The sequence below is a fragment of the Etheostoma cragini genome, chromosome 1 (assembly GCF_013103735.1).
Source record: "Etheostoma cragini isolate CJK2018 chromosome 1, CSU_Ecrag_1.0, whole genome shotgun sequence".
NCBI lineage: Eukaryota > Metazoa > Chordata > Actinopteri > Perciformes > Percidae > Etheostoma > Etheostoma cragini.
In genome coordinates this window covers 22,243,972-22,257,795 of record NC_048407.1, presented here as the reverse complement: position 1 = coordinate 22,257,795, position 13,824 = coordinate 22,243,972, and the positions used below count along the sequence as shown (strand labels likewise).

The following is a 13,824-nucleotide window of genomic DNA, read 5'->3' as shown; positions in this document are numbered from 1 at the left end:
TTGCCTCATCAACAGCATCTGAGGGGGATCATTACTGCCAAGTACGGAAATGGCACCGAACCGGATCGCAAAACCCTGCTAAGAGTGGTTCATTTGGTGGCCACGTTGGCTTAGTGGTAGAGCAGGCGCTGTATTGACAGGTTTATGCCTGAATGCAGAGGTCCAGGGTCCGAATCTGACCTGTGACAATTTCCCCTATCTCCCCTTTATCATCTAGCTGTACTGTCAAAAATCAAAGGCGGAAAACCCACCAGAAAAAGAGCGGTTTGTTTGGCTGAAAAACAATAGGTGGATAGGATATTTACATAAGGCACTGTACGAAAAACGCTAGGAGAATCACTAAAGATCCAAACCAGTTGAGGTCAGGAAGAAGGTATCTGATACACCAGGCTAGCACTGAGAGGCTGAGGAGGAGCTTCTACCAGGATACTAAAGGAGGACATTGCCTTTTTGGATTTCTTTTAATTGAGAAACTGTGCCTCTGTTCCCAGTTGAAATCACTTTTCTTTTCTTTTTTTGATAATCTTCTGACAAATAAAACCCATTGAGCCAAATAACTGTGATAAAACTGGTATTTATCAGTAACTGGTTACATGAAGGGACTGGGGTTTACCCACCCAACGACCTGTCAGTCAGTGATGGTCAGCTGAGGGATATGGTGTTCAAAGGATTTACTCTGATGGAATCTGAGCTAATTGAGCTAGCATAGACTTTCATTGCAGAATTGAAGTGACTCTCGTTTGAGGCCCTCATCAATTATAAATAACATTTTCAAAAAAGATTTACACCTCCTTTAATTCAACCAGCTGCGGAGCATGTGCATGTTTTGCTGATATCATTCTGCCCTTCTGCCCTTCAACTGTACTCAGCAGCCCCGTGGACGCTTTGGATTTTTCTGAGTTTAAAACTCTTGATATTTTGCCAAGGAGCCTTACCTTTGTATTTAAGTAAGCACAGAAGAGTTATTATAATTACAGACTCACATAGATAAAGCTTTTGCAGACCCTCTCTCTCGTACAGACACTATTGGCTATACTGTAACGTATATTTTTTGAATTACACTAAAACGGATTTTAATTGCTGCATTAGAGTGACCTCACATAGCCTGTAAGTTCTGGTGGTACTGACTAGGTAGGGGAATATGCATACTTCAAAAGTAGGACAAAAATGAAAAGGAAGAAGAAAGAGTGGGGGAAAGACATGAAGGCATGAAAACTGCATTAGGCGGTGGTAGCCAACACAGAGAAAAGCATGTGAATGATTCAAGAGGCAAAGGAATTAATAATGTATGACTCCCTCTTTCCCTCCTTCCCAGTGTCCCTCTCTCTCCCGTCTTCTCCCTTTACCCTCTGCCTCCACTCTTTTGTATATTTATCCTTCATGCTTTCTGTCTACTGTATTCACCCCTGGTGTGTGGTCTTTGTTGTCAAGTCACACACCTAACCAGTAGGGGGAGCTCTCCCCATCAAGCCTCTGCTGCTTTCCCCCACTTTCCCTTTTTCCACCCCCCGCTGTGTGCAGGTTTGTGCACCAAATGTGAGACTTTGTTGGTTGACGTAAAATAGTGTGTTGCCATTGACGTTCCCATATAACTTTTGTATGCCTGATGTAAGGTGCGTGTCCATTTGCCTGCCCTGACATCACCTGTGTAACCCCTATTAGGGTACTTTTCCCTCTATACCTCATCACGTTCACCTAAGCCATGGTCACAAATGACCTGGCCACGGGACATGATGACCTAATTTAATTGCAACACTGATGGCCCGTCAGGAGGCTTTTAATTACCTGCTCATGGTTCTCTCTCGGTCTCTCCCTCTCCCTCTCCCTCTTCCTCCCTCCCTCCCTCCCTCCCTCCCTCTCACTCTCTCGACCTTACAGGACAGAGCTCTAATGGGCAGCGTAACCAGGCTATGTGACAATGCCATAGCCCTGGAATCATTTAAAGGCTCTGAGAGAGAGACCAACCCACTCTACAAAGATTACCATGGTAAGAGACACACACACTCGCTTATCTTTCTGTCTCTTTTCCATCAAATACACACACATACACACAAGTAGTGCATTAAGGCTGGGGCTGGGCTGTGGATGGAGGCAGGGCAGCCCCCTTGCAGGCCAGGCTGTCAGTGCGTGTTAGTGTGCTGCTGCTCAATCAGACGTGCTCCTCAGTAGACAGGCCGTGGGGGATTCAGCTGCCGCGCTGTACCCCCTCTCCCTCGCACCCTCACCCCCTTCATCCCTGCCTCCCCCCCTCCAGCAGAGCCTCTCTCCCTCTCGCCTCGCCCCCTCTCCATCCCCAGTCCCATACCCCTGAGGCTCTGGAGCAGAGCAAACCAACACTGGGGAATCGATATTCTCACCATCACTCTCTCCTCCTCTCTGCCTGTATCTCCCCATCCCTCGCTCAATGTCTCCGTGGCCAACATGCTCTGCTGACAAATGGCGAGCGAGGCTTTCAGTAGGGGAAGAGGACACTGGTAAGGAACGATTGGAGAGACAGAAACGAAGAAAGGGAGGGGGGCAACATAGTTTATCTCTACTCTCTCGATCCCCACCATCACTTCACCTTTACGGTTTTACCATTCCCTCTTTCTCCCGTTTTCTTTCCCCTTTTCTATCACACTCTTTGTGCATAAAGGTCAGTTTAAGTGAGTCAGGTATTTTTAGCTGTGCCTCTCAAACTCTTCGACTCACTCTTGTGCTTTTCCTCTCATTTCCCCCCTGCCTCCTCTCCTCGGGTTAGACAGCCCCGGTTGTGACAGATGAAGGGATGAGGAGTAAAAACATTCAATGGCAAACTTTGGTTTCATCCAACAGCATCTTTTATTTAGATACCACATCCCATAGTGATCACATTCCTCTGCATTGTAAAGGCAGGTGGCATGTAATCACATTCAAAGACCGTTTTCAGTGCAACATTCAAAATTTAAAAAAAAATAATTGTAGTACAACATTTTTTTGGGAGAATTTGCAATTAAGAAATATTTGAATTTCTTGCTCAAGAATATATTTGCCCTCTGTTTAACCAGCCAGATAAATTCTGGTTGGGTTATGAAATACATTTATGTGCGGGATTGTTTTGATGTGTGTTCATGAGTGCAAACGCATCTGGTACGAGTGTAAGAGTGCGTGCGGATGCGCGTGCGTTCGTGTTTGCGGCAGCAGTTCAGGGCTGCTCAAAGCATGCTGGGAAGCCTGTCACTGCAAATCAGGCAAGGGGAAATCACCCAAGTGCACAGAGGAGAGAGCCCACCATCCCCCACTTTCTCTGTCTGTCTCCCTTTCGCCATTACTCCCTCGATCTCTTCTTTTCTCTCTCACGCTCATTTATACAACCCAACTTCAACAGTACTTTTCCAGTTTTATCAAACTGTGACTTTGTGGTGACAGGAAAAGAGTGATAAAGAGTATAAAAATCTTCCTTCCTTTTATCCTTTGTAGGAATCCGAACTTGTATGCTCACTTTCTGTCCCTCATTGATCTAACGTGCCCTTTAATTGCCATGTTTCCTTTAAAATACACCAATGCTCCACCCTGTAGGGAAATAAAGAAGATCGTATAAATTAATAGATGTAGAAATGGTTAAAGATATATGGTAAAAAGTTCCTTTGGTAGTGTTGTCTAAGAGTTTTTATTTTATTTCACTGTAATCCTATAGACACTGTATTGTTTGTAGTTTCTGATCAGTGGAGTTTACCTACTGTTACTATGAAGGGTAGTACAAATGTAGCTATCTATCCAGCATTATGGATTCAGCAGGTGGATTTATGGGTAAAACAAGCACAACAAACCTTTGGACAGAGAATCCTTATCCTCTGTAAATTGCATTATTTTAACAAGATTTTACACTTTAAAAAGGAAGCACACAGCTTTGTCTAAGTTGTTTTGTACTGGCACAGTTTAACATAAAACATGTACATTGTGGATAGGACAGGAATATCTTGCTTAGACTTTTTAATGTAGTTTTTTATGCACTGTTCAACCCATTCAGTTTTAATCTTCTCCCACTGTCCTTCACAGGTCTTCTACATGTACGCCAAGTACCTCACCTGAACTGTCTGGCGAGTAAACTCCCTGACCACAAGGACCTGGCCTTTAAGCTCAAGAGAAAACAGTTCAGTATTGAGGTAAGTTGTCAAGGTTACTTAACATATGCCAGGGTTTGTTCTTAAACAAAGCATAGTGTTATAGTGTGTTTTATGCTAATGTGTTTTGTTTAATGTGTAACCATTATTCTAAAACAAGAGCTGTACATTTTTTTGAGGAAAACTATTACAGTTGTTCTTATTCATCATGTTCATAGCTAAAATTAAGTGTTGATGATAATGAAAAGTCTCTTGCGTTAGTTCTGCCAACCGGTTTTTACTATTGGGTGTCAAAATCAAAGGTGAAGCTATTGATTATACACTGTTGCAGCCACACTTACTCCAGTTTGGTGTCAAGAGGCAACAGAGTGAGAAAATGTCTATTTATAGTCATAAATATGCATTGAAAAAATACTGATGGCAGTTTAAGTCAAAGGTGTAGTTCACATTTTTAATAAACTAAACAGTCCCTCCAGGATTTCACAGACTTTGTTTTAGATTGTTGCGGCCCAAAATGCTTCTTTTTTTTCACAGTTCTTTAAAAATATAAAGGAAACTTGTTTTGGGGAGAATAAACTACTCTATGCTGAGTTTTCCTAGTAACCTTACCAATAAGGCTCAGGATACTGCAATTGTTGGTATAATATGATAATGGATGGTGGATTTAAGAAAAAATATATAATTTATTGATTGAATCAAATTTGAACATGTCTTCAATAGCTTTTTGATCTTTACATTGTTAGTTAATTTCCTATCCTGGGCTGGGACACATTCATACGGTCTGATAAAGGGCTTTTTGGACTTCACCTTATCATTGCGCTTACAATAACGAGCATAGCTTTCCTCAATTTACGCAATCCTGTATGTCTCATCTTCAGTTTTTCCTGCATCCACCGTGTGTGTGTGTGTGCGTTAGTTGCAGGGGGAACTCAGGAGCCTCACCTGCTGCAGAGAGCCGACAGGGTGGAAAGAGCGGCTGCTCCAGCGACATCTGAGTGAAAAATCATTTTCAGCGTATATTCGTGTTAAAATGTATTCATGTTGGCAGGACGGTCTGAAATGTTTTGCACAGTCTTGCACTGTACGTTTTGTTAGTAAATGTGAGATGTTCAAGTCACACACGTCTCGCTAAACAAGGAAATGGATATGGCCATGAACCGCTTGGTCAGTGGCTCTCAGATTGACATACTGATACAGTATGACACGTGGCACTGCTGGGATTGGAAACTCCGGTGTTTGGTCAGATTTGCTAAAAGTTGCGGTGATTGGTCAAAATTGCGAGTTGCACCAATGTCACGCTGATTGGTTCAATTTTCCTGAACTTGTGCGTTCTCAACATCGCAAAATCCTGGAGGGACTGATTAAAGGAGTATGAATTAATCACCAGTCATAATATTATAACATGGACATGTCCCCAGCCATCGATGACAGACAAAAATGAAGTAACTACAACAAATGTAAAAGAGGATTGAGGAAAAGGGAGAGCATCCCCTTGAATAAAGGCACATAATGAAATCACTATTCACATTATTAAACCGTTCGACAGCATTAAGTTTCACACTAAGCCTTCCACATAATGTCTAACCATAAGTATTAGAGAAGTAACCTGATGTAATCAGATTACAATTGCATACTATGCTATAACAACAAGATTAACAAAATATTTCACTTAACAATTCAAAGCTTACTTGAAGAAAAAGGAGGCACGGAAGTTTGTCTTCTGAAAAAACTTGAATTGATTCTGGTGTTAAAATCCTGTAGCTGCTAAAAAATCCAACTGAGAAAAAAGAGCTGTCAACTAGATAATCAGCGATAAGGTGATCACTCTTTAAAAGTCACTGCTCAGCCTGTGAGATGATGATGTTGCTTGCCTCATTCGTAACTGGTTCTGTATTAGTGACTCTTCTAGCCGGTTCATCTGCAACATCTTGGGTTGTAATGGCCAATCATTCAGTTTGCTGTGTCATATTTGCTGTTTGATATATTTAATTTGAACTAAACAAAGGCATTGCTGACTCCAACTGCAGCATGACAGCTGGTAACCTTTGTGTTGCCTCTGCAAGGGCTGTAACTAGTTTGAGACCCCCGAAAAGAAGGCGACGAAGACAAAAAAAAACACCCCTGGCAAATCACAGCTGCTGCAAAGAGAGATTGAGCTTGTATGCATAGCAGTGCACAAAATGACCATTTGGATAGGTTTCCTTCATCAAGGTCTTTGTTCTGCAGACATTTCCACTCATCATGGTGACACCATCATACTGCGATCAACTTTTCCCAAAACTTTAGTGTTTCTGGTACACTTTTGATGGTGTTAGGCCCACAGCATCTTTTATCCTTAACTTCAATCTCTAAATTATTACTTACTTAAATAAAAGCTTACTGTATTGCTTGGCAGCACGTATCTCAATACAATCACCAGCTGGGATTTGCATGACATGTCAGATGTTTCATCCACTGGCACAGCAACAAACAATGTCTCAGCCACTTGCATAGCAACTTCTTCCCATTACACCTCATGCAAGAAGTTCAGCAGCTCAATTTAAGTCGTGCTAGAGGCCCTTTTGAGAACTCGCTAAGCATCAAAGTGCCTCCGGAGCTTTGAGTCGTTCTCACACATTATTTCAAATATGTATTGTAAAATCCCAGGTTTGAGACTGCGTGCACTCAGAGCGCCATTTCACATTTTCCACACAGTTTAATACAGGTCACTCAGTGTCAATTTGAGATGCTATGTTTGCTCTGCCGGCATAGCGTATAGTGCATATACACAGCACAGGATTGTATGGCCTTCCCACTATTCTATTTTGATTGATGATTTCTTATGCTCTTCCTTTACGCATCCATTTTGCATGTGTCACATCATAACTCTCCCTTCGAGCAATCAATTTGCCACTGAACTACCACTCTAGAGACAAATTAAGGGGCCTTCCTCTTAGCTCAGGCTCATGATTGGTCCTCATTACATTATCATTACCTTATCACACCCTCTGGTCCTTGGCTCTTAGTGAGTCCTATTGTCTCAGGCAGGAGGTGAGGGGGAGGAGAGGAATGACCACCCCTCAAACCTTCGTGTCCTACGGTCAACCCCTCTAAGCCTTTCTCCTTTCTGTATTGGCCTGCTTCCCCTCCTTTCTCTGACCCCCTGAATAGGCCACTCCAGTATAGATTTATATGGTCCATAAAAGTCAAGGTGGTTATCCTCAATGGTCTTTTAATTAGGCCTCTGTATTGGGCAGGACATGAGGCAGAGGCCTAGAGCATCCGTGATGCTCTATGGGGCCTAGATACTGTTATATATCCCAGCAGCACATTATAAAGACCAAGCTTTGTCTTCTTTTTTTTGTTTAGGGAGCTTTATTGGAGTTTTTTGGTTGGATGCTAACCATACTCTTGTATTGCTCTCATACACATAGAATTAAAAGAGTGATATCCACAGGATACTTTTTTTCAAAAATGGCTGCGATTGTTGACACAAGAGAGTTCATATTATGAAATGTCAGTTACAATCCTTGGCCATGACACATTTTAATGTGTCAGGGAATTTCCAAGAGAACATTGTATTGCATCACATGCATCCAATCAATCAAAACACACATTGTAATATGCTATTACATTATTGTGCTGGGTTCTCCGGCACTGTGCTTGGCTGGCATTAATTTGTACATCCCCTTAGATGGAGATGTCACAAAAGGATCAGTGCATGTTGGATCTGCGTCCCCCGTTTGTAGATATTGGTTCATATCAGTATACTTGTGAATTAATTTGCATAGTGGACTACCGTTGTGCTCTTACTATGTAGCTCATAGTACACTGTGTTTGAACAGTTGGTCAACTGCCTCGGTGGGCAACTGATTGACACATGAGATGGTGATTGGATTCTTAGCCGAGTGTGTGATGTGTGACAGCTTACACCATTCTGGCTAATCACCTCATTTACTCAAACTACAGGACTCCTCTGCCTGGGGCCATATAATGCATTCTCTTTTTCTGAAATGCCTACCGTCTTACCTTTCCAAACATTTATTGTGGTAGTGACAGATCACTTCTCCTGCTATGCATTTCAACTTTCGACTCCTTTTACATATTTTAAATGCAGCAAATCCAGCCCCACTTTGTGCACTATCTATCTGGATTAATTTGAAATGTGGTGGTGAATGACAGGTGATTGACAGCGCTAGCTTCTCACCAGTTGGATCAGGCAGCTACATGTCACCCCAACTGTGCATGGACTCATACTGGTAACTAATTTCTTAACTGCTATTTGACTCATACCTCTATCACCTAGCCCCTCAGGAATGCAAAAAAAAAATTGTTTTTCACCATACAGAGTATACATTTAGTCAGTAAAAACATATTTTGTGTTCAGGTATTTGTATTAATACATTTTGCCTAATTTGATAGTCCCAAACTCAGCAACATCATCAAGGTTCTGTTGGTTCTATGATAAGGTTACCATGACAATGGTTGACGTTTCCAAGAGTTCAAACTGCGGTTGATGAGCAGTTATTAGCCATGACGCCTGAAGCCAGAATTAACCCATGGCTCTGTCTGAGCAGGTGGAGGAGTTTTAGGTGTTTAGACAAGATTAACACATACACAAACATTGCTTACTCCAACACATAGATATTGACATTCATGCAGCAGCACAAGCACATACTTATTGAGCAACATATGCACATTGGTGTCACGCAATGTGTGCAATAATTTGTTTTGCTTGCTCATATTAAGCCAACACAGGTTTCTGACACTACTTTCACAATGTAAGATGCTTTGAGAATGAAGGTCTGAAGAATGCAAGTGGTATGCAATTACATTGTCCTTACCTTTGTTTGACCCTTTAAACTGACAGGCAATGTGCCTATGGGGTACTAGGGTGCCAGAGGCAGGTCACAGGGTCAAATACAGTATAAGACGGGGATTTGTGTCAAATTAGTCTTATCTTAGGCTTTTTGAAGGCGTCACTGACAAGCTCTGTCTCTTGGATGGCTGCGCAGTCAATACACATTCATTGGCTTTAATGGAAACTTTGGGGTCTTGGGAACGTTCGAGTTAATGCAAATGTTTTTTTTTTTTACGTAGTCATTTTGAAGTCATCATTGGAGAGATACATGATGAATGTCCTAGGCAGATTAGTACCCAACTGATTGATGTTGGTCATTCACAGTTTCTGACTTCTAAATACAGTTCACATTAACATCCAAATCTGAACTACGAACACAAAAGTTGAACCAGGCTCAACTTTTGCCAACTTCGCCAATTAAACACATGCAAGCACACATTTGGCAGATTAGCTGTCACAATAATATACTTTTTTCTATTGTTTACTGCCATAATGAAAGACATAATAATTGCCTATGTGAGTTGTAAAGAACTTTCTCAATGTATTATAAACTGCTCTGCATTGTTTTGGCATGTGATAGGCCTTGACACTCATCTTTTAAACAATTGGACTTCCTGAATTGTATGTTATCATCTCACCAGTACCTGAAACAACTAACGCCCACCAACGCAGTCCCTGAGCTGTTTTAACGCAGGCTGTTTTGGTCTGAACACCCACAAATAATTGCCCAAAATAGGAAATAAACACAGATGCCTTATGTAGGTAATCAAATGCTAATTTTATAGCTATAGTGCTAGATTTACTATGCACTGTATTTTTAACCCTCACACAACCAACTCTGCAATCACAAAATATCTCAAGTTGTCCAGTGACCTTCCATCCCACATGACATGAACTTGACATCACCCAGTTAAGTATATTTTTAAGCTAAGTGGAAGCAAAGAGGGAGCCGAAAAGGGGGATGAAGAGGACGATGGTGCTGAGTAGAAAAAGACTTAAGAGGATGCCAAACTATAAGAGTCCGAGGGAGGTGTATAGAGTAGGTTAATGTTTCTTGGCATGTCCTCAAAACGTCTTTAAGACAACGCCTGTGTCTGCCCCCTGTTGAAGCCTGTGGGTGCCGAGGGAAGGGTGTTAATGGACCTATGTGACGAACAGAGCAAGGCTTGGAGAGGAGGGGGGGGGGAAGCATAAGCGGAGAGGAGCAGTTAAGTGATTCTCAGGTCAGGTCTAATTAAAATGAGGGCTTTTCCCCAGAGGCACCAAGCCATTTTATTGAGAGAGAAATAAAAAAGGAGGGAAAGAAAGAATTGTAGAATGCAGAATAAGTTAGACAGAGACCCAGTCCTCAGGGCTTGTTTGTGTATTTAGTTATATGTTTGTTTGTATTCCATGCCTTGTCGTAAATCTGCTTTCCCATGTCTGAAATAATACTTGGTACCAAAGATCAGAAAAAAGCCAATGTAAAAAAACTAAATTGAAAAAACTGAACTGAACTGGCCTTTCTGTCTTGAACCTAGTAGCATGTAAAAAAACCTTAGCTTCTTCATACATCTGCCTGTAATTTCTACATCTGTCTTGGGATTCATGATGAGATAAGAATGGACCTTTTGGAATATTATTCCAATTGAATAATTTATACTTCCTCCCTTGGTGCACACCAGCCTCTGTTGCATTTTGGAATGAGGTGTGCTTATGGTTTGTGCATGTATGAGAAGATGAGAGAGAGAGAGTCGAGTGTAGGCCAGTCAGTGGCACGCGATCGGACCCCTCAGCCGAACAATATTCACAACATACATCAGATATGCATCTATTATTTAACATGGATTTTATCTATTCTGCAAATATGCATGTGTGTTTGAAAAGGCCCAGCTAGTAAGGTCTCTGTGCTGAGACGTGGGTGTGTGGGGGGTGCAAATGTTTGCATATTTTGGGTAGTTGTTTGTTGTGGTGTTGTGGTAAGTGTGTCGGCTTCCTTAGATACTGATTAAGAAAACCAAACCCACTTCATAAATGGCAAATCTAAAGCTCAAACTGCAAACTTGGCCCCCTACAGTGGCATTGGTGATCTGGTGTGAAATCAAGTGTTTTGGGCATCGAGGATGTGCTTGTTCTGACAAAGTCAAGGTTCAGAAACCATTAAGGAAATCGGCTATGACAGTCCCCCAATTATTTTTTTTAATTGTTTTATTGCCAAATTCCCAGGGATAGAAAGTACCAGCAGTTGTGTTTGCTGTTAGTCCAGTCAAAGCACATGCAGTAAGAGAATATCTGGGACCTTGCCAAATGTGCTGCCCTCTATACTAAATCAAAACAATGCCGAAACGTTTCTTGCAAACAGGAAGTATTCAAGGAAAACCCAACAGGGCAGATGTGCTCCTCCTGCCAGACTGAGTAACAGTGTGGTCTGCCTGAACTCGCCCTGGAAGTGAAGCTGTTTCATCAGTGAGCAGTGAACCCTTAACATGGTCCATGCACCACTCAGCCCCCATCAGACTATACTGGCTACATTGGACTCAGACCTGATTAAAGTAGCCCTAGTTGTCTTCAGCTCCCATTAGAGAGAGAAAGGAAAAGAGGCAGTAACTTGCATGCCACCCTACATCCATGGGGTCTTGTGGTGCTATAGGGTTTGTGTAAGTGTGTTCAGAAGGCCTCCAATTAGCATAATGGTAGTGACTGGGGAACCATAGGCCCCCTGGTGCTTATAAACTGGGTCTTCACTGTATCCTTGGCTTCTTTTTATTGTGTTATCTCCCAATTTTGCCTTAGGTCCATGCACTTTTGTACAAGTCCTAAAAACAATTTGATTATTTGCAAGAGTGGCAATTGTGTTCATCCTGCACAAAACCTCTACTGTTTCCTCAGTCAAGAACATTTAGTCTTTTTTTTATCCTTGACCATATAAACCTAATATGTGGACTTAGTTGTTAATAAAAACTAGTAAACATGCGATGAAGCCAAAAAAAAGGTTGTCCTCTTTTGGCTGGTGTAATTTTAAACCAACCAAAACAAAACAGTCCCCTCACTGCTGTTGGTCCACAGAAAGTTAAAATTGCCATCATGGGCACAAACAGCTCCATGGTCGGAGTGGTTCAAAGGTGGAATGTTGATCCAGAGCAGGAGCATCAAACTTAGGAAGGCTCTCTGCATTGGGTCCTAAAAATAACTTTCCCACACTCTCACTGCTTAGTGTCCTGAGGGGGGGTGAGTAGGAGGAGTTTTTGTATGTATTTCTCTAATGTGAACACATTTGAAAACACAAATAATGTGTCTATTGTGATAATGTCCACACTCATTTTCAGATTATTAATATAATTATACGTCTTCCTCTTCAGTAATTTGTGAGGAAAAGTATTTGTAAATTATTTACTGTCATTTGGTAAAGAGGGGCGTTGAATGGACACACAATTTTGTTTTTATAGATATGAGAGATATGAAAAAAACGTGAGACCAATGTCTTTGGAAATCCTATCCACATGAGGAGAGTAAGAAGGTGGTATTGTTAGGAGTCCATCATTTCTATACTCATCACAACAGAATATGTGGGCTCATGCTTCATTCATTCAAATTTAAAGATGCCAGACGAGTTGGACACTTTTTCTTTAAATGCTTTCACTGTCAGCACTCCTTCAATAAGTCCTTGCTCGATGACAACAGATTGGGTGTCTTGATCCTCTTTCCTTCTCTTTATCTCCAAGCACACTATAAAGTGATTTGTTTCAGCTAATCACGGGAGCTACTTAACCCTTGCTACTGTGAATATGTTTGTATTTAAAAGGATTCACCCAACAGTCAACACAGAGTTGTTTAAAGTGAAGTTGACCATTGAGAGAAGTTGCCCGGTTGTTGAATGTAGCTGTGCTCATGAATTTTATGAGGGCAAGTGTCCCTGTCTAGAGTTCACAGGTGGCCATTGAAAGGCCTGGCCAGATGATGGAGGATAGTTAGGACACATATTGAGCACTGAATAGACTTTAATTACACTAAACCGATGAGTCAGAGGGCCAACTGAAGGACAAGCCTATATTTTAAAAGGCAAGTTAGAGGGCAATGTGATGGAGTCAAATCAAAAAGGTGCAAACCCTTCCAATAATTAAGGCGCATGTTTGTATCAGGGGTCTTGTGTTTATGCTGCAGAAATAGAAAAACATTTTGTGCATTTGTGTGTGTGTGTGTGCGTGTGTGCGTGCGCACGTTATAACACACATACATGAATGTGCGAAGGTGGGGGAGTTACTGGGTGGGAGAATACTCCAGTGTGTGGCTTAACCAAACTTTCCTTTTGTCCCTAACAATGATGAGTGATGATGAGTGACAGGGGTGTTAGGAGTGGGATCTGGGGAACAGAATGCGCCTAAGCAGTGCTCACCCAAACACACACAAAAGGCAGCAAAAGGTCAAATTTGAGGCAAGCTTCTTTTCCACTGGCATATAACATTGCATTCCGTGTTATGTGTCACATAATAAGCTAAAACATGTCACGTCCCTGCTGTGTTTAGACTGACGTGCCAGTATTATTTTTTATGCAGTTTCACTACCATCCTGTACATAATTTTAAAAACAAAAGTACTTTTGAAGTGTACAAATTCTGTTATTGATTACCAAAAGCAGTTCTACTGGGAGTCTTATCACATTGTGCTCCTGTAGATATCTCTTGGCTTTGCTTTGCCCTTTTTTAAACTTTAATAACAAAAATGATTGTTTTGAGATACTCTCTCTTTCTCTCTGTGCATCACTTCCTTTTCTTAACTCAACCAAACTGCATATCAGTATATCCCCTCACTCCGAAGCAAGTAAGAAAACATGCACAGTTGTCCTTTTGTTACGCAAAGTCTATACATTGTGCTTACAAAGCTCAACCCTACACACAGAACCCCCCACCACACATACACACACAAT

General features: G+C 41.6%; 1 protein-coding gene across 2 annotated transcripts in view; it reads left to right on the top strand.

The window, feature by feature from the left end:
* The window catches only part of elp4 (elongator acetyltransferase complex subunit 4), a 53,377-nt gene that overhangs the window by 18,843 nt on the left and 20,710 nt on the right, over positions 1-13,824 (top strand). For both annotated transcript variants that reach the window (XR_004656412.1, XM_034869962.1), the window contains exons 8-9: positions 1,879-1,987; positions 4,018-4,124. Coding sequence is in view for 1 of the 2 variants with exons in the window: in XM_034869962.1 (XP_034725853.1) it covers positions 1,879-1,987; positions 4,018-4,124 (216 nt within the window). In the remaining variant the exon portion in view is untranslated. The remainder of the gene's footprint in view (positions 1-1,878; positions 1,988-4,017; positions 4,125-13,824) is intronic.